General features: G+C 38.6%; 9 protein-coding genes across 9 annotated transcripts; 3 read left to right on the top strand and 6 right to left on the bottom strand. All coding sequences in view use genetic code 12, as the record gives it.

Moving 5' to 3' along the window:
- Positions 1–37: 37 nt before the first annotated feature.
- Positions 38–1,327, bottom strand: DASC09_037230 (uncharacterized protein; the record flags this gene model as incomplete). Its single annotated transcript, XM_064997322.1, has 1 exon — positions 38–1,327. The coding sequence occupies one exon, from the start codon at positions 1,325–1,327 to the stop codon at positions 38–40; it is 1,290 nt and encodes a 429-aa protein (XP_064853394.1).
- A 2,489-nt stretch (positions 1,328–3,816) lies between these two features.
- DASC09_037240 (uncharacterized protein) lies at positions 3,817–5,955 on the top strand (the record flags this gene model as incomplete). Its single annotated transcript, XM_064997323.1, has 1 exon — positions 3,817–5,955. The coding sequence occupies one exon, from the start codon at positions 3,817–3,819 to the stop codon at positions 5,953–5,955; it is 2,139 nt and encodes a 712-aa protein (XP_064853395.1).
- Positions 5,956–6,860: 905 nt separating this feature from the next.
- On the bottom strand, positions 6,861–9,776 carry DASC09_037250 (uncharacterized protein; the record flags this gene model as incomplete). Its single annotated transcript, XM_064997324.1, has 1 exon — positions 6,861–9,776. One exon carries the CDS (start codon positions 9,774–9,776, stop codon positions 6,861–6,863), a length of 2,916 nt encoding a protein of 971 aa, XP_064853396.1.
- An 824-nt stretch (positions 9,777–10,600) lies between these two features.
- Positions 10,601–11,605, bottom strand: DASC09_037260 (uncharacterized protein; the record flags this gene model as incomplete). The annotated part of the gene is made up of 1 exon (XM_064997325.1): positions 10,601–11,605. The coding sequence occupies one exon, from the start codon at positions 11,603–11,605 to the stop codon at positions 10,601–10,603; it is 1,005 nt and encodes a 334-aa protein (XP_064853397.1).
- Positions 11,606–12,303: 698 nt separating this feature from the next.
- DASC09_037270 (NAD(P)-dependent alcohol dehydrogenase) lies at positions 12,304–13,389 on the top strand (the record flags this gene model as incomplete). Its single annotated transcript, XM_064997326.1, has 1 exon — positions 12,304–13,389. One exon carries the CDS (start codon positions 12,304–12,306, stop codon positions 13,387–13,389), a length of 1,086 nt encoding a protein of 361 aa, XP_064853398.1.
- Positions 13,390–13,901: 512 nt separating this feature from the next.
- Positions 13,902–15,596, top strand: HEM1 (5-aminolevulinate synthase; the record flags this gene model as incomplete). Its single annotated transcript, XM_064997327.1, has 1 exon — positions 13,902–15,596. The coding sequence occupies one exon, from the start codon at positions 13,902–13,904 to the stop codon at positions 15,594–15,596; it is 1,695 nt and encodes a 564-aa protein (XP_064853399.1).
- Positions 15,597–15,963: 367 nt separating this feature from the next.
- TUB4 (gamma-tubulin) lies at positions 15,964–17,484 on the bottom strand (the record flags this gene model as incomplete). Its single annotated transcript, XM_064997328.1, has 2 exons — positions 15,964–17,419; positions 17,477–17,484. 2 exons carry the CDS (start codon positions 17,482–17,484, stop codon positions 15,964–15,966), a joined length of 1,464 nt encoding a protein of 487 aa, XP_064853400.1.
- A 188-nt stretch (positions 17,485–17,672) lies between these two features.
- TYW3 (tRNA methyltransferase TYW3) lies at positions 17,673–18,548 on the bottom strand (the record flags this gene model as incomplete). Its single annotated transcript, XM_064997329.1, has 1 exon — positions 17,673–18,548. One exon carries the CDS (start codon positions 18,546–18,548, stop codon positions 17,673–17,675), a length of 876 nt encoding a protein of 291 aa, XP_064853401.1.
- Positions 18,549–18,774: 226 nt separating this feature from the next.
- Positions 18,775–19,434, bottom strand: DASC09_037310 (uncharacterized protein; the record flags this gene model as incomplete). Its single annotated transcript, XM_064997330.1, has 1 exon — positions 18,775–19,434. One exon carries the CDS (start codon positions 19,432–19,434, stop codon positions 18,775–18,777), a length of 660 nt encoding a protein of 219 aa, XP_064853402.1.
- Positions 19,435–19,436: the final 2 nt, after the last annotated feature.

The raw sequence follows: 19,436 nt of genomic DNA on the forward strand, positions 1-19,436 counted from the left end.
GTTATTATTATTACAATAGGACATTTATTGTTTATGGCTACCCAAGCAACCTAGTGGTACTGTCTTCAGACGGTCTAAGTGATCCTCCTTCAGCTTCACAAATACTATCAAACCCAATCACCCCGTGCACTTGCCTCTTCAATCCTATGAGAGTGTTATAATTCTTCTTGATCTTCTTGAGCTGCCATTTGTAAGGAATATATGGATAATATCCGTGTTGATTTTCAAACTTTATCGCCCTGAAACACCCCACAATCACAAGCCAGTAGATTATATAGCTAGCAACACTGCCAAACGTCGCACTGTTGTTCCAGCCCAAGATTGCAGTGAAGATCATCCATGGTCCGTCAATCTCCCCATTGCAACAATCGACATGCCACACAATGTTGTCAACATCATATGACCCCGGTCCCGACCCAACTTCTGAAACATCCAACCCTCCGCATAAATCAATAAATTTCTGCAATTCAAATTGCCAAATACCTTTGGAGATCAATCCGGCAGAGATCAAGTACAACAAACTAGTAGAATATATCATGAACCTTTGGGCTGATCCTGACGAGGTTCCGCTCTCGTATATCAAAACCCCAACAAAGAACCCACAACCAATGCCAAATATAATAGAGCCTGGATAAGTTTTTGGAGGAGCGGTCATTCCAATACCCCCAATGAAAAGAATTGATTCAAGGCATTCTCTTAAAGTGGTGATGAATGGCAAAATGAACAAGCTATGTCTGGTGGTGAGTTGTCTAATTTTATTTTTCAAAACTTGGATCTTCGACACTACCTTGCCCCTGAAGCTGGCGTTAGAAGACTGGATCACAAAATTTTCTTCATGGTTCTCTTGCGCAGTGGTAGCAGCATCAATACCAAGCACATTGAACAACTTCACGTGCCATTTCTTTTCCAATTTATTCAATTGTAGCATCCCAACCCCCATGATGGAAATGATAATTGACGCTAAGATACTGAAAACTCCTTCCCAATAATGTTCTGATTTTGACCAAAGATCGATATCAAGTTGATAAAACACCAAGATAAAAAGCGCCCCGATGATCAAGCATGCAACCACTCCACAAAATGCCCCAAACCAAACTTGAAGCCGGAGGTTATTATACAAGAAGTTATCGGATATATTTTCATTGACAGCTTCTCTATCAATTTCTGATGATAATAATGGTGGTTCTTCGGTGTTATCCTTGACGAATTCTTGGTTCTGCTCAAGAAATGCAAGTAGCACAGACACAATAATCACGCATTCCAAAGTCTCACGAAACATGATGAAGAATATATCTAACGAGAAATAGTCCCCGAGATTGACCCACATCTTGCTTTAGTTATTTTTATTTCCCACTCTCGATATATAGTCGAATCAAGATAACAACTATTCTTCATAGATCAAGTTGGGGGTGCACCGTATTTGACGTCAATAAGAGCAGCCATGGTGCGGCTAGTGTTTTCCGGTTGTGCATTACCCTGTAGTCATCGCTGCGCACCAATCTATGATAATGAGCGCTGATTTACATTTTATTAGCATATAATGAATATGAAGAATATATATAATCTGCTTGGAAGTGATATATTTATTGTTATTGTGAATCTGTTGTAGTAGTTCCCATCAAGACGTGCTTCTTTCAAGCCATTTTCTATAGGTATATCCTTATGTGCGACGGCAAATTGATCATTACTGTGGATTATATATCATCATGTTTAGTAGTTCTTCCAATATACAATATGAGGAAAGAATACGCGTAGGAAACTATTAATAACAATTTTTTCGGTGTATTGATTTATTTGGGTTGATTCACATTAATTTGGCTTTAGAAAAAGGATCCATTTTGTTTGTTGCATTTCTCAATCCTGTAGAAGTTCCCATATTCAGTATCTTCTTTTAAAGGAGTGAAATTTCTCAAGCTTTTACAAGAGCGAGGCGCTTCAAGATTCGTATACAAAGACTTGTTATTCTATTGTCATGCTGGCCCGTGAATCTTTTAGTTTCTATAACCATCTTTTCTTTTCTTTTCTTTTTCTAAAATGTATTCAGAATTTGGGGAAGACTAAAACACAATTTGCAGGATTGCCCAAAAAATATAGTCAATTTCTTGGATACATACTCTTATACCACATCGATTGTTTTAAATAGGGAGTTTGACTTTTCTCACTTCGAGATGAATATATATCAGACATTAATATGTTTGCAGGTAGTTCTAATTATTTCTTTGTTTCAATTATGTAGCATTGAGGGTCAATTTTTAAAGATTAAGCTTGATTATACCAATTACTACCATCTTTGGACAGTGCACATATTGTCACAACACGATATATAGAACAAAGTCTGTGTTCTTTCTTCTTTAGATATAATTTACTTCGGTTTCCTTTTCAAATAAGATACAATCAAGAAAAAGCACAAATACAAGTTGTGAAATAAAGCTTTGCAACATTCGTTTAATAATTTTTGTCTCTTCATCAAATCTTTTTCTTCCAACTTGTTTCCTTTCCCCTTCATATTTTGTTCCTGTGCTACGTGTGTTTCTACTCTATCCAGATACTCCATTACTGGCCTCCTTCTCTCCTTGAAGCCTACGTGTATTCAGAGGATAGATATAGTATTTATATTCACGACTATGTAGTCCGGGTTGCGGTATCCGTACCGTAATCCAGACACTCCGGAGCCACCTGGCCGGACCGTCTAGGTCTGCTAATCACCACTGCCATGTGGCACACTACCCTAGTATACTTACTCAGTATACTCATATATGCTGACAGAAACCAACGTTTAAAAAATGCGTGATACTTGCATGAAATTATGGTACTTTGGCGTCAAATCCTGTGAGTTTTGTACATTTTTGTGCAGCGTGGGTTGTTATTTCTTATATATAATGTAGTGAGTCTCAAATAAGGTTCTAGCTATTGCATGATGTGATATTTCCTTCGGTTTTTTTAGTGTCAGTTACTAACTAAAAAGTGCATCCATTGACAAATGTCCTAATGTAGTAATATATTAGTGCAAAGGGGTGTTCTACCCATGCGAAGAATATTCTGGGTTGACTTTCTTTCATCTGGATCATTGAAAGATATAGCAGTTTACTTATTAAAAAGTATCCAAATGTTTTAATAATTTCAACTTAAGGAGTATTTCACACTCATATATATGATTTCTAATAGACTGGCCAGCCATGTCATATGCTTCTTGTTCTGTTGAAAACTTGAAATTGTCAAGAACCCTGATTAGCACAATGCAAAAATCAAAATACAAGTTGGAATTGGCAATAATATTGTTAACAGGCAAACCATCAAACTGACTATGAAGCAAAGTTAACTGACCTGCTCTTTTTTTTTTTTTTTTTGCCTTTGATGGATAAGGGCTTAACTTGAGTAATATTTCGGGAAAGCTTGTCAAAGATTAAGAGCACATTCATGAATTGACTCTCAGCAGATGCCCAAATGTTTAAGGTTAATGAGGAAAAAGTCTTTGATAACTAGCTAATCGCATATCACTTGCACCTCAAGAAGTCATGAATGTAAAAAAAAAAAAATGAAGTCCTTTATAGTTATCGGCACTTTGAGGGCAAGTTGTGACTTAGGCACATACATCTATAAAAACATTTTTAGTATTCACATCGCATTTTCAAAAGTAGCAAGCACAACAGAAAAAAATCTATGAGCTTCGTAAGCGATGCGCAACTTTAAGAGGGGCTATTATAAATATTTTTAATTTGCTATTTTTTCCATTATTATTTCTTACCTTTCTATAATTTGCAATATGTGATAATCAAAACCAATAGCACATTTGTACAAGCATTTCTTTTTTTTTTTATGATGATTTACAGTGAAGCCAGAGCTTTAAGGCACATTGGAAAGCTTCCAAACGAATTGATAACAGAAGTTTTTCAACATCTAGATGTTTTTGAGCTTTCATTAATATTGCGAGCATTACTGGAAAGACGTAGGGAATATAAATGTGCGTTGTTTGTATTACTTGGCTCAGTGGAGATTTACTGTCAGCTTCTGGGACACGAGAAGAGGTATAAGAGGCTTGCGAGTCTTCTTACGGTCACCCAAAGATATAAAATTACTTCTGCTTCTAATTACAAATGGGAGCGAGTTCCAGTTGTTACTATCTATTGCGAAAACCTTCCAAGAATTGCAAAATATCAGGCGGCGATAAAAAAGATCGTAATATATGAGAAAAAAGACGAGGGGTCTTGTCGGGATCACGGGCAAGTGGACAAGAGAAAACTCAAAATTATCCAGTTGTTTTTAAAATGTTGTACAAGGGTTAAAGAAATTGAGGTTAATTCTCATCCTATTTTTCGATTTCCCGAATGCACTCAGTTTTTAAGAATCATTAATACGAGATTTGCTTCATCTTTTTCCATACATTTTCCCACACATTTGGATAAAGTTACTATAGCTTTGAGCAATGCAGGCATCCCTCAGAATATCAGAAAAGTATATATTGAAACAGTGAGACTTTGCATTGATCAAAATTTTCGGTTATCAAAGTTAACTGATCTTGAGATACAATGCAAGGAAATCGGAGTCCCATCAAATGGTGTGGCGTTCAGCAGTGATCAGTTCCCATCTTTGGAGAAATTAAAATTCGTGGCCACCACGAATTGCCTACAAGCGCCCTTAGTTATTGATTTAAAAACGTTGAAGACATTGGAATGTTCATTTGGGAGAGGCTATAGCGATGTTGAAATTATTCATCCCGGGCTGATATCATCTTTCACGTCCATGTACGGGCGGTATAGACGGAGCTCACTTCCACCGATTAAAAATGCCAAAAAACTTGTATTGTCCCACTGTTCCGACCTTCCAAATGCCTTTAATCTCGAAGGTATTAATAAACTTGAACATTTGGCAGTGGTTATGTGTAAAAATGGCGCTCCTCAGAGTTTGCAATATTGCAAAAACTTGAAAACTTTGGATCTATCTTCCAATCTGCTCCTCTGGATCAGTCAAAGCATACAAGCTCTTCAAAACTTGGTGTCGCTAAATCTTGAAGAGAATAGAATTTCTAAAATAGAAAATTTGGAGAGCCTCACCAAATTGGAATGGTTACTGTTGAAACGTAATAAAATTGAAATACTTGAAGGTTTAAAATTGCCCAAGCTCAAATATTTGAGCGTTAGTGAAAATCTCTTCTGTAAAATTCAAAATTTGCAAGACCTACGGAGCCTTGAAGGGCTCAGTATATCGTCCAATCACATGTCAACGGACTTTGAAGGATTATACGTGTTGGCAGATACGCTTACTTCTTTTTCTTGTCTTAATGCCTCCTACCATCCAATCTTTGTGAATCTTGCAAGATTGCCTAAACTAAATAGCATCAAGACTTATGATTACCTGATCCGCTTCGATAGATCGTCAATTTTCCCCAACTTAGAGGAATTACTGTGGATACTTACTACTCAGAAGACTTTAGTTTCAAATGTGGACCTCTCATGTATCAAGGAGCTAAAGCTTACTGAAAACCAAATTGTTAATGCGTGTCACCGAGAAAACATGCCTCTAATTGGGAAAATGACAAGTTTAGAAGTTTGCTGTTTGACTGAAGCCGGAATATCTGATGTCAGTTACCTTGCTACATGCACCAAGCTTCGTAAGCTTGATCTATCACATAACATGATAACATCATTCAATGGAATTCAAAATCTTCGATATTTGGAATCCCTTGATATTCTGAAAAACCAATTGGATAGCTTACAGAATGTTGTAGTGAATTGGCCACTGATGACGTATTTTAATCTTTCTTGGTGTGAGATTGTTGAATTACCAACTTTCAACACTCCCAAATTGTCAAGGTTGTTATTGGAAGGTGATAAAATCTATATGAGACTGTTATTAAGGTTGAGGAAGATAAAAAGTTTGAGGTACTTGGCACTTGATCAAGTTGAGCTGTCTTTTATCAGAGCTGTCGGTATACACGCACTATGCTCAGAATATTGAAAAAAATAATTTATGTGATTTATATCCTGAGAACAAGATATTGATGATTGTCGCTTGTGTTTGGTACTTTATATTTTATAACCCTTAATGAAAGGGAGGGAGCTGGGAAATTTTTGCATATAAAAATATGTTTTCAAATTGTGATAATTTATATTTTTGTTTTAATAATTATGTAATCTATACGCTTTATCATCTATAATTTACTTTTATTTCTTTTCCACATAAGATCCAACCAAGAAAAAATAAAATAAAGCTTGCAAGATCAATCTTGAAGACATACCTTTAAGAGACTAAAGCATTCTATATTAAACCTTTATGGATGAGAATAAAAAAAAACTCTTCGTTCCAAAAAAATTAATACACTAGAAACCACCCCACATAAACTACTACTACTAATAATAATAATAACAATAATAATAATAATAATAATAATAATAATAATAATAATAATAATAATAATAATAATAATAATAATAATAATAATAATAATAATAATAATAATAATAATAATAATAATAATAATAATAATAATAATAACAATAACAATAACGAGCAAATAGAAGAAAAAAAATTTTAAGAAATTTTGGAAGCATTAAATAGGCACAAAGTTTTAACGTAACGAAAAAAAAAATGAGAAAAAGTTTTTGAAATTGCAACTCAGCAAGATGGAAAATAAGCCAAAATGAAAATAGTACAAACTATGGGTCTAAAGTAGGAGATTTTTGGGAATATAATACAAACAATAAAAAAAACAAGGGGACTGAAAATTTAAGAATAGCCCAATGAAAGGTGTTTAAAAAGTAACAAACAAAAGCGCTGGAAAAAAACAGGAAACAAGAATTGAGCATTATTGATAACCTTTTTTTTTTTTTTCGATATTGAAAACAGCCATCAGCTCGACTAAATCACACGAATAGTACCGGTAAAATAAGCATTGCCAAGATTCTTATCCAAAAGATTGCTGAATGGTTTGAGTTTGCCGTTACCAAAGCTTCCAATTTCAAACCACCACTGAAGAATGGAATAGATCCATTATTCACGCTAAATCCACTCATAATATCATTATCACTGCTGACACTATATGTCACTTGAGAATTCAAGGTACTGGAAAAACTGTTAGCATTTGTTGCACTAGCAACAGCGGCAGAATTTGAATCATCTGAACTATCATTTGCGCTATTTGAAGCAGAACTTTCTGCAGAACTTTCTGAAGAACTTTCTGAACCTTCTTCGTCACTATTGGAACTGTCAGAGCTTCCAGAATCAGAAGATCCCGAATCAGAAGATCCCGAATCGTTGCCAATATTGCTTGAATTATTGGTGTTACTATTATCAGAAGAAGCTGTATTATCAGAAGAAGATTGGGAATTGGTATTATCAGAGTTGTCAGAGGTAGAACTGGAAGAGCTGTCATTACTTGAGTTGGAGGAACTATCATTACTAGAATTGGAAGAGCTGTCACTGCTTGAGCTGGAAGAGTTGTCATTACCAGAATTGGAAGAACTGTCACTGCTTGAGCTGGAAGAGTTGTCACTGCTAGAATTGGAAGAGTTGTCACTGCTAGAATTAGAAGAGTTTTCGTTGCTTGAGCTAGAAGAGTTGTCACTGCTAGAATTAGAAGAGTTGTCGTCGCTTGAGCTAGAAGAGTTGTCACTGCTCGAATTAGAAGAGTTGTCGTCGCTTGAGCTAGAAGAACTATCATTGCTAGAATTGGATGAGCCGTCGCTACTAGAATTAGATGAGGTACCACTACTTGAGCTGGAAGAGCTACCTGTGGCGGATGATGAAGCATTACTATTGCTAGTACTCGATGAAGCTGACGTAGGTGACGAAGAGCTACCAGAAGTGGATCCAGTAGTTCTAGAACTTGCAGTAGGAGAATCACTACTGTTAGCCAGTGAGAGCGTGTTAGAAGCGGAAGCGCTTGATGCAGTAGCACTTGATGCAGTAGCACCAGTGGCCACAGTATTGTTGGATAATGGGGTAGATGATGAAATGAATGACGATGTTGGTGAGTTAGTGCTCGAGAAGTTTGAACTCATAGAACTAATAGTTGGCAATGTTGAGTTAGACGAAATCGAGGGAGAAGATAATGAGCTTGAACTGCTAGTAAGAGACGGTAATGCTGATGAGTTAGAAATAGAACTGATTGATTGTATCGAGGTTGAACTTGATGAGATTCTCGATGAGGAGGCTGTTCCTGATGTGATACTCAATGAAGATGAGCTTGATGAGACACTTGATGAGGAGGTTGTTCCTGATGTGATATTTATTGAAGGAGATGAGTGAGATGAAAGTGATTTGGAAGAAGATTCAGATAAGCTAGTACTGGATGGGCTAGATCCCGTGATGGAATTACTTGGTGTTGTAAAAGATGGTGAGAATATCGAATACGAAGAAAAGTTATAGCTTGGGGTTTGAGTTATGTGTGGAATAATACTAGAAGGATCTTCAGTTTCGGTGGTACAGAAAATTCCGAAACAGAAACTCCAGGAGATGCTAATACCGGGAGTTGGCAAAGGAACGGTGGTGATATTAAAAGTTGGCAAAGGAATAGTGGTAATATTAAGAGTTGGCAAAGGAATAGTGCTAATATTAAGAGTTGGCAAAGGAATGGTGGTAATATTAAGAGTTGGCAAAGGAATGGTGGTAATATTAAGAGTTGGCAAAGGAATGGTGGTGATATTAAGAGTTTTTGAAGGAACAGTGGTATTAAAAGTTGGTAGTGGTTTAGTAGTGATGTTAATAGTTGGTAATGGGATAGTAGTAATATTGATAGTTGGTAATGGGATAGTAGTAATATTAATAGTTGGAAGCGGTATAGTGGTGATGTTAATAGTTGGTAATGGGATAGAGGTGATATTAACAGTTGACATAGAAATAGTAGAGAAAGCAAAAGATGCCGTTTCTGTTATATTTTCTGAGAAAGTTGCAGTCACCAAACTAGGTGAAATACTGAGACTTGGTGATGGAATCTCAGTGGTATAATTTAATGATATCGATTCCGAAAAACTTAGAATGTCAGAATATGTCAGCATTTCCACCGAAGTCCCAGTATAAGTATGATTGACAAGCCTTGTGGTATTGGTGAGAGTGGATATCGACAAGAAATCGGAAATAGTTGACAGGGAAATCTCTGTTGGAGAAATGTTGATTACTGATGATGAAACTGTTGCCAAACCTGTATCAGAAGTGTAATTAGAAGTGGTGCTTGAAAGACTCAATATTTCACTGGTGCCAGGCACTGTGATGGCGGTGGGGTTTTCTGAAAAATTAACGGTGACGGTTTCAAAATACAAGACCTCCAAGTCGATTCCAATATAGAGTTGGTCGCCATAAGAAATTGTAATCAAGATATCGAGAAACTCAGAATGCAACCAAGAAGGGAGCTCAAGAAAGGTAATTACTTCTGCAGCGAAGGTGAAAGTAGCAATGGTGAAATCATCCAACCCCCCTAAGAGGCCTAGATAACTTGCCACTATTTCGTCAAAAGCATTTAGAGGTGACGAAACTGATGATTGAGTGATCATTGGAGCATGAGTCTGGGATGTTGTTGGCTGATGGAATTCGGTTTGCGGAGCCAAAGTTGATATTGATTTAGCAGAGGTTGTTGGAAAAGCATAGTACGAAGGTTGAAAATGATTTGTAGCTGCGCTGAATGATGATGATGATGATGATGATGAAGAAGAAAAATGTGATGAAGCTGAGTACAGTAGTGATGTATTAGAATAGATGTAAAAAGGAGGAGCTCTTGCCTCAGTGAGGCTGGCGATAAGGGCTATTACGATAAGCACATAGCTGAAAATGGCATACCCAAACATTTGCACAAATGAGTATTAATAGCAGTAAATATTGTGAAAGATGGAATCAAAAACAACCAGTAGAAGAGGAAGAAGAACAACAAGAAGAGCCCCAAAAATCTTCTTTCCTCATTTTTTTCCTTCCTGCCAAATTTTTCCAAATCCTCTTTACTTCCGCATTGAGAATCTGTATCCCTCTGCATGTGTCTGTGTGGAGCGGTGCGCACACAATTACTGGTTATTTTGGGATCTCATTTGCCGTGGTGGTGGGCCTGTGTTTGATTTGTTATCTACGTGTATTGTGTGGAAATATAATATCTTGTTCTGCCTAGTGATATCTTTGATACAGCCCTATGTATTATTGCCACTGGAGTCTTGTCACTGGGATCTTGCTAGCATCAGGGGCACATGTTGACATTTACCATGATTGATCACAGAACCCTGCCAAAAAGACGGCTGGTATGGTGAGACAAACATGAGTGGAGGATCGCCGGAAAGGAATTATACGATCAGAAAATCGCAGTGGTTTATTCACTATACATTAACGAGGTCATCCGCACCGATTGTTTGGGTATTCTCGGTAGATGTGGTGGTCTACAATTCTTTGTAGTGGTACACGAGAACCGGTGTTGGACAATCAGCACAGTCAGTGAGTTGGATAAACGGTGGAAACCTTATTTGCTCACACGCAGAAAAAGCCTGTCTCTTTTATCACCGCAGGGTGACCCTCTCTTTCTATCCGATTACATAAGTGATTACAGGTAGGCCGCCCGGATCATCATCAATTCCACAACCTCGGCGGTTATTTTACACCTTTTATATATCACAAAGAAGAGTCAAGTCTATTACTTACGGAAATAGGTGGCATTGAGCTTATTATCCAAATGCTGTCTGGCGGTCAACAAGTCCCCATCGGCGGTGTTGTTGGCACCTCTTCCCTTGGCCGCCCTAATGATATCGCTAGGAATTGGTTCCAACAAGGTATCGTGCTCAGGATGTGAGAAGAACACAATAGAGTATCGATCCTTTTTATCACGAATACTTGATTCCGGGAACTGGACTCTGTGGATGGTCGACTTCAAGATTCCCGCGGTCCAGTACGACAACTGATCACCAAAGTTGACAATCAACGGAGGCGCCGATCCTGGATACTTGCTGCTGATATATGGGACTTTCTTCCAGCCATTAGCATAGATTTCCAATCCCTCCTGGCCTTCGAATTGGAAAAGTGCTGTGACAGTCCCGTAATCAGTGTGGGCCCCCGCTCTGATCAAAGTACTTGAGTCAAATGAGTCTTGAGACGGGTATTTCAAGAATCGGAGAATCGAGCCATTAGGTTCATTAGGACGGTTCTTGTTAGCAAACCAGTGTTCTCCGCCAGCTGCTTTTTCGATCTTCAACCCAATAGATAAGTATCGCAAGCTCTCCAATATCACATGGTAGAGTTTCTTATTAACAGTTTCGACGAGCTTCTCATTGACCGGATCTTTAAACAATAGAGGCATGTCTTGATGTGGTTTACCATCTTCGAAAGTGATATCCCCGAAATTCCAAGCTTCTTTTGGATCGCCACTGGTTTTTGCTTCTTCAGAAAGGTCCAATTTCTCCGATCGCAAGCACGAGTAACCCTTGTTGGTTTCGTCGATTGGATACTTTGCTTTCTCAAGGGTTGGTAATTGAAAGAATTTCTTGGAAAGTCCGAGTAATTCATCAATTTCTTTTTGAGAAAAGTCATGACCATCGATGAAAAGGAACCCTTGGGTTTGGGCAGCTTCTAGCAAATCATCAACGATCTGTTGCTTATCAGGGTTTTTAAGATCGATAACTTTCAATGGATTTTCTTCGGGCATGATTGTGTGATAATTATGGTAATTATAATGATAATAATGATGTTGGTAATGATAATATTAATAACTAGCAAAAGGAAAAAATGAAGAATAGATATCTCTTTTGATAAGAACAAAATAAGATGATTCCATACTTTTCTTTTTTCCGAGGATCTGCCGAGCGGCGGGTAGCAACGGATTTATTTCCTTCTGAAGAGGGGCGGGGATTAGTCAGCGGAAGGCTGTTAACTATAATGATATTTTGGGATATTCCAAGGCATATTGGTATAGTTAATTATATATTCCAAGGTTTATAGGAATACTTTTACGACACCTTTAGGATATTGTTATTGTGGGGGCATAAGTCTGCTTGCAGTTGTTGTGGAATACGAAAATATTCGAACTCCGATGAAATACGACATCTTTGAAGTGTCTGCTATTGAGAGATCATGATTTAATTATCAATACTTTTATGATTTCCAACGCAATGATATGTTATAATAGTACAGACTATATTACCTCCGTTATATTCCCATGATTATTAATGGCCCATGGAATTAATGGTTAACTCCTCCGGAAACAATAAGGCCTGCAAAAAGAAAAAAAAACTTTCTTTTTTCACTTTCAGAGTACATAATGCGAATGATTTTCCACTTTGTTGAATTAATACTACAATATCCGTTACACAACTACAGCTACAATCTATTTAAAAACACACAAAAATGGCAAAATATCCTGAAAAATTCACCGGTTTCGGGGTGCTCAACCATGAAGAATGGAATCACCCAAAGAAGGTCGAGTTTGACCCAAAGCCTTGGGGTGACCACGAAATTGATATCCAAATCGAGACTTGCGGGGTTTGTGGCTCTGATGTCCACTGTGCTCACGGTAGCTGGGGGGAAACTTATTCCCCAATTATTGTCGGTCACGAAATTGTTGGTAAAGTTTTGAAGGTTGGCAGCCAAGTCGAAAACATTAAGGTTGGTGACCGTGTCGGGGTCGGCGCCCAATGTTCCTCATGTGGCGAATGTGATCTTTGCCAAAACGGCAACGAACAATACTGTGTCAGCTGTGCCTGGACTTACGCTGGTAATATTGGCGAATGGAACACCCAAGGTGGGTACGCTTCGCATATCAGAGTCCTTGACCGTTTTGCTTTTGTGATTCCCGAAAAATTAGAATCCAAGTACGCCAGTCCTTTGCTTTGTGGGGGTTTGACAGTGTACTCTCCTCTTGTACGTAACGGATGTGGTCCCGGTAAAAAAGTTGCCATATCTGGTTTGGGTGGGTTAGGCCATCAAGCAGTAATGATCGCTAAGGCTTTGGGTGCTCATGTTACAGTGATCAGCAGATCTGATTCCAAAAAGGAAGATTCCTTCAAGATGGGGGCCGATCAATACATTGCCACCAACGAAAAAGGCTGGGCTGCTAAGCACGCCGGAGAATTTAACCTCATTCTCAATTGTGGTAGCTCGCTTTCTGGTATTGATATGCAATCGATGCTTGCTGTCTTGACCAGTGCTGATGGTCGTTTTGCCAGTATTTCTGCTCCTCCAATCACCGAAATGTGTTCATTCTCCCCATTCTCCCTTATGGGTAAATCTATCTCTCAGCACGCTTTGGGTAATGCTAAAGAAATGAGAGACTTATTGCAATTATGTGCTGACAAGGACATCAAGCCATGGATTGAAGAAATTCCAATCAGTGAGCAAGGGACACATGAAGCTTTGACCAGAGCCGACAATGGTGATGTCAGATACCGTTTTGTGTTAACTGACTTTGAAAAGGAGTTCAAGGACGCCTATTAAATGAGCCAAAGTATATGTAATGAACTAGATAGACGAATAAAATATTCTTTAAGAAGAATGTTAACGTAATATGCATGACAACATGCCTACAGTAACGTACTTTGCCTTTAAGGGCAACATAAAAAAACATCCAAATCACTTTGTAACTACAGTCTTTGTTTTCATATCTTTTGCAAACCTTCTAGAATCAACACATTTATCACCATCTCTTATCATGCCATTTATTTATTGTAGAAAATGGTTTCATAATAATCTGCGCCCAGCTATTGGCCAATTTCCACTACTATTCGCACCGCGGCCCACCAAATTCTTTACCCCAAAAATTTTTTTATTTTTTCTTTTCTGAAAATTTGTTCCACGAATGAATCATTCAAAGTAGTTAAGCAGCGCGATATTCATTATCACAGGTTACACTACAAGAACATCTACAGTTGTTGATTTAGTGTCTACTCTCTTCTTATAAATATTCTAAAAGAAATCCCAAGAAAACAAAACAAAACAAAAAAAAGATAATGGAAGCTGTTGTTCGTCAATCAATGGGATGCTGCCCATTTGTTCGTCAAGCATCGATGAACACAATGAAGAACTTTTCATTGGCCGACAAGGCCATCGCTTGCCCAGTTATGGGTCCTGCAGTCATGAAGGCTAAAGAATCAAAGAACTATTCCACTGCTTCTAAACCTTTGACCGCTGCTGCCGCTGCTGCCCCATCATCCTCTGCTAACGCCGCCGCCGCTGCTGCTGCTGTTGCTCCTCAACCATTTGTAGCTGCCGGAGTTTCTAACGAAACTGCTTATGACTACGAAGGGATGTTCGAAGATGAGTTGATGAAGAAGCGTCAGGACAAGTCCTACCGTTATTTCAACAACATCAACCGTTTGGCCAAAGAGTTTCCAAAAGCTCATAGAGACTTGGAATCCGACAAGGTCACGGTGTGGTGCTCCAACGATTACTTGGGAATGGGAAGAAACCAAGAAGTGTTAAAGGCCATGCAAGCCTCTTTGGAAAAATACGGTTCTGGGGCCGGGGGTACCAGAAACATTGCTGGTCATAACAAGCATTCCATGGCTCTCGAAGCCGAATTGGCAGCTTTGCACAAGAAGGAAGCTGCTTTGGTTTTCAGCTCTTGCTTTGTCGCTAACGACTCGGTGTTATCCTTGTTAGGTCAAAAAATCAAAGATTTGGTGATCTTTAGTGACGAATTGAACCACGCGTCGATGATCACCGGGATTAAGCACTCTGGGTCCAAAAAGCATATTTTCAAACATAATGATTTGAGTGATTTGGAAAGTAAGTTGGCAATGTACCCTAAGTCTACTCCTAAATTGATTGCCTTTGAATCGGTTTACTCCATGTGTGGATCGGTTTCTCCAATTGACGAGATTTGTGATTTGGCCAAGAAATATGGGGCCATTACCTTTTTGGACGAAGTTCATTCTGTGGGGATGTACGGTCCTCATGGTGCTGGGGTTGCCGAACATTTGGATTTCGACGCTCACTTGGCCACCGGGATCAGATCTCCAGAATTCAAGACCGTTTCTGACAAAGTTGACATGATCACCGGGACTTTGGGTAAGACTTTTGGTACTGTTGGTGGGTATGTTGCTGCCAGTGCTAACCTCGTTGATTGGGTCAGATCTTATGCTCCAGGATTCATTTTCACCACTTCTTTGCCTCCATCCGTGATGGCCGGGGCCATTGCTGCCGTTAGATACCAAAGACATACTTTGGAAGACCGTATCTTGCAACAAAACCACGCTAGATACCTTAAGTCCAATTTTGCAAGAATCGGGGTGCCAGTGATTCCAAACCCATCACACATTGTGCCAATCTTGATTGGTGATGCTTTCAATGCAAAGAAAGCCTCCGACTTGTTGATGGACAAGTATCGTATTTATGTCCAAGCTATCAATTTCCCAACCGTTGCTAAAGGTACTGAAAGATTGAGAGTCACCCCAACCCCAGGTCACACTAACGATTTGAGTGATTTCTTGCTTGCCTCAGTCGATGAGATCTTTACTGATTTGAATTTGCCAAGAGTCAGAGATTACGAAATCATGGGTGGCTTAGCCGGTGTTGGTACCGGGGAAGTTGTCGAACCAGTGTGGACCAATGAACAATTGAAATTGACTTCTAAGGATTTGAATTCCAATGTTGTTGACCCAACTTTTGAATACTTGGGAAGCTCTTCAGGTTATGATTTGTGAGAAAATGTGTTTTAAAGATGGATTGATTAACTTTTAAATCACAAAAGATTTTTTTTTTTTTTTTTTCGTTTGTTATTTTATTATTTCATTATTTTATTATTTTATTTTATCTTAATTTTTTTTTTTCTATAATGCCTTGGATTTTTTTTTTTCACTTTCTTTTATTTATAGTGACTACTAGATAGTCACAAAAGATATTTAAAAGCATAGTGTTTTTCTTTTTCAATAGGAAATTATAGTTTTTTTTTATTTTTTACTATTACTGAGAATTTGTAAACTCATAGAATTGGAATAGAAAGGGGAAAATAAAGAAAATATAAAACAAATAATATACAAATGCAAAAATATTGAATGATCACCATACCATTCAACCATCTATCTCCACATCGTCATCGTCATCATCATCGCCATCGTCATCATTTAAGTATTCATTTGTCGCCGACAAAAGGTACTCATCAATAGTTCCTTGAACAATTTGCCGAGAATCATGGAATTCTTGTAAATTGTCACTGAACAACGCTCCTCGTTTGTACCCATCTAAAAAGGCGTTTCTTTTGATCAATTTGTCGTATTGCGAGCAATTTCGCTTGAATAATGAGACGATCGACGAAGAATTCGCCAACATTAGGCCACTGACTAATTTCTTGTGTTTGGTTTTGATAAATTGCAGTTCAGAAGTCATTTGATACTCCAAAAACCTGGATTTCTTACCGTAGATCAAATTAACGCTCGAATTGGTCCACGGGACAAAAGTTATCCGTTGTTGAAACCGCAGTAACCCTTTGACGATATCATTTTCGTCGACTTTCCCTTGAAGAAGATTCAAAATCGAAATGTAGCTATCATTACCACCCTTGTTGTCGGATTTTACCATCCGCAAATTCTTATTCAACAATTCCAATAATACATCGTACCCTGTGGATCTTCGTACGTCTTTGGCATCATTGACAAATTCCGAAGTGAATGGATAAAACGATGGTGTAAGGAAATGTAAAGTCGGGGTGGGAATCAATGATGATAAGATGCTGCTCATGGAATTGTACATTGCCGTGGGGAATCGGAGAGGATTGGTCATTCCTGCCATCACCGTCGATACCAATTGATTAGTTTGTTCAAAAGAAATATTGGAGGTACGTAAATTAGCCAACGCGAGAGAATTCAACGCGGCATTATCGAATACCACACACGAATCGGCAAATTCGATCAATCTTTTCAAAGTAAGGATGGTATTATACGGTTGGACCACCACATCAGAAGTTTGATCATTGGCAGGAAACACCGAGTAAGTCTGTACCAATTTCTTAGCGTACCGATCGGCTAATTGTTCTAATAAAAAAGAACCTAGACCTGACCCAGTACCGCCAGCCACCGAGTGGATCAATTGGAAACCTTCCAAGTTATCACAACTGTCGACTTCCCGATCAATGATATCGATCAATTCATCGATATGGGAAGTCCCATAATCGTACCCTTGCGACCAGTTATTACCGGCCCCACTACCACTGGCACTGGTATAAATATTTCGAGGGTTGAATAAATGCGGGAATCGATTAGAGATATTGGAAACCACCCTGGGTTCAAGATCAAACAAGATCCCTCGCGGGGTGAACCGATTATCATCATCTTGGTTGAAAAACACGTTTGGGTAGTCATCTCGTGAGCTGCGAGGTTTATTATCATGTGTGTCAAATAGTCCAGGATACTTATTGATGTCTCGTAATGTGCCATCGATGGTGTTGATGCCATGTTCACGACAGAGTTGGTTCCAGAACTCCTGGCCAATCTGGTTACCACATTGTCCTGCTTGGATCGTTACCACTTCGCTGGGTTTCTAGTTAGTCAAATGAGAATAAATGAAATATTATAAATAGCAGACATACCCAGGCATAGTAATTTGATGGTATCTTCGTATGATAATAGTAACATAAATATTCAGTTATGTTTATTTATTAATTTAGAAAAAAAAAACATCGCAGAATGTCGGGTGTTGCACCCTCCATATTTCTCCATAAACTCCAAAAAATATTGTTGATCTCTAATTGTATCTTTCATCTTCTAGTTCTCTGTATATTATATCTATATAACCTCAGATAATTGTCCTGCTTTCGCTTTTTCCTCCTCCTCCAACTTCTTCTTCCTGGCTAACGCTTTCTGCTGGAGCACCGCATCTCGTCTCGCCATCCCTTCTTGAATCTTTCTGTGTCTTCGTTCTTCCTTGGTTTCTTGTTTCTTATCAGGTTTCAGCAGCATCATTGACATCATCTTTTCAATACTTTCGTGTAATTCTTGTAACTTCTTTGTGTTTTGATGGAATTTGTCTCGAGACATCTGGGTTAACACTTTTAAAACATATTGCTCAACAAATACATTGATCTCCCCGGTTTTTTCATCGAGGTACCCAATAGGTACATCTAATCTGATCGATACTCTGATAGCAACATTATTGTTTTTCCCAATCCCCGATTCTCTAAACCCACATCCCATGGCGGTCGAATACAACTCACATGCCGTTGGGTAATCGGCACATAAAACGTGTAAGATCAACGGTTCAAACTTAAAAAGCAAGTATCTTGTAGCAATATCATTTCCAGCATTAGTCACTGCTTCGGGATCTCGTAGTTGGTGAACGTCGTTTTGTAAAAATTCATCGTCCCATCCGTCTAGTTCATTAACGTCATGGGTGACAAATAACCATTTCCCTCCTTCGCCTTTTCCTCCAGCTTTGACATTCGATGATTCAGAAACGATTTTGGAACCTTCTAGGAACACACTGACCCTTCCTGAGCAAGTGGAGGTGGTGACCATGTTGGGACTGGAGTTGATGAGGTTGATGATCGGCATACAAAGGATATCGATGGTTCCTTTGGGCGAAGCATCGGGCGAATCAGGAGAGTTCTCCTTGATTGACTCAAGAATTGCTGCTTTTTTTTGTAAAAAAGGGTTTTGCTTCATTGTTGCGATATATTAGTGGATATCAAAATAGTGGATATCTTGATGAAAGAAGAAGATTTTTTTATCCAAGAAAAAATATCAGATGTCAACTACCAAGCAGTACCACTAAATTAACTATATAATATATAATATGTATTTATGAAGTATCTAAAATAACTACAGCATAACATAAAATTTATATAACACAAATGATTAAATTATACACTATTTACATACATCGAATGCCTTAAGACAATAACTGGTCCAACTGTTTTTGAAGTTGGTTTGGCTCTTTGCGTCGACCATGTTTATTATTCTGCTGGAAATCGTAGTCATTAATGGTTCTTGGACCAGAACTTCTGGTCTTGGCCAATCTGATCACTCCTACCCGTAGCTGGTCTAAGAAATCAGGGTGTAATCGATATGTCTTGGTCACCTTCTCCCTGGTGGCTCCGGTATCCAAATCGCCTAGGATCGCCGAGATGGTTCGTGGATCTAGCAAAGTTTTATTTTCGGTTTGGAGCTTGCTATCTTGGCCAATCTTGTGCAATTGTTTTCTGATGTTCAATGTCCGGATTGCAAGGTTATTCTTGTCAAGTTTGATCTTTTCCTCGGTGAGTTTGACCGTGCCTAATGACATTGCTTTGGCGTTGTAGTCGGGGTCCATGCCGTCCTTGGTGGAAGTATCAGGGGCTTCTCTGTGGTTCGATGGGCCGTTGTTATTGTTAGTTGGGGGTCTGATAGAATCGTTAGCTCTTCTGTGGAGGTTAGTTGTTGGTGGGGCATTCTGTGGTGGTTTGTGGACTTGGCCAAGGGGATCGATTTTGGAGCGTTTTAAGTGATTGGTTGTCGATGCGGTTTTCGCTAGGTTTCTTGCAGACGATGATTTGGAGGCAGCAGAACCCATTT

Source organism: Saccharomycopsis crataegensis (assembly GCF_037102585.1).
Source record: "Saccharomycopsis crataegensis DNA, jcf7180000000084, whole genome shotgun sequence".
Lineage (NCBI taxonomy): Eukaryota > Fungi > Ascomycota > Saccharomycetes > Ascoideales > Saccharomycopsidaceae > Saccharomycopsis > Saccharomycopsis crataegensis.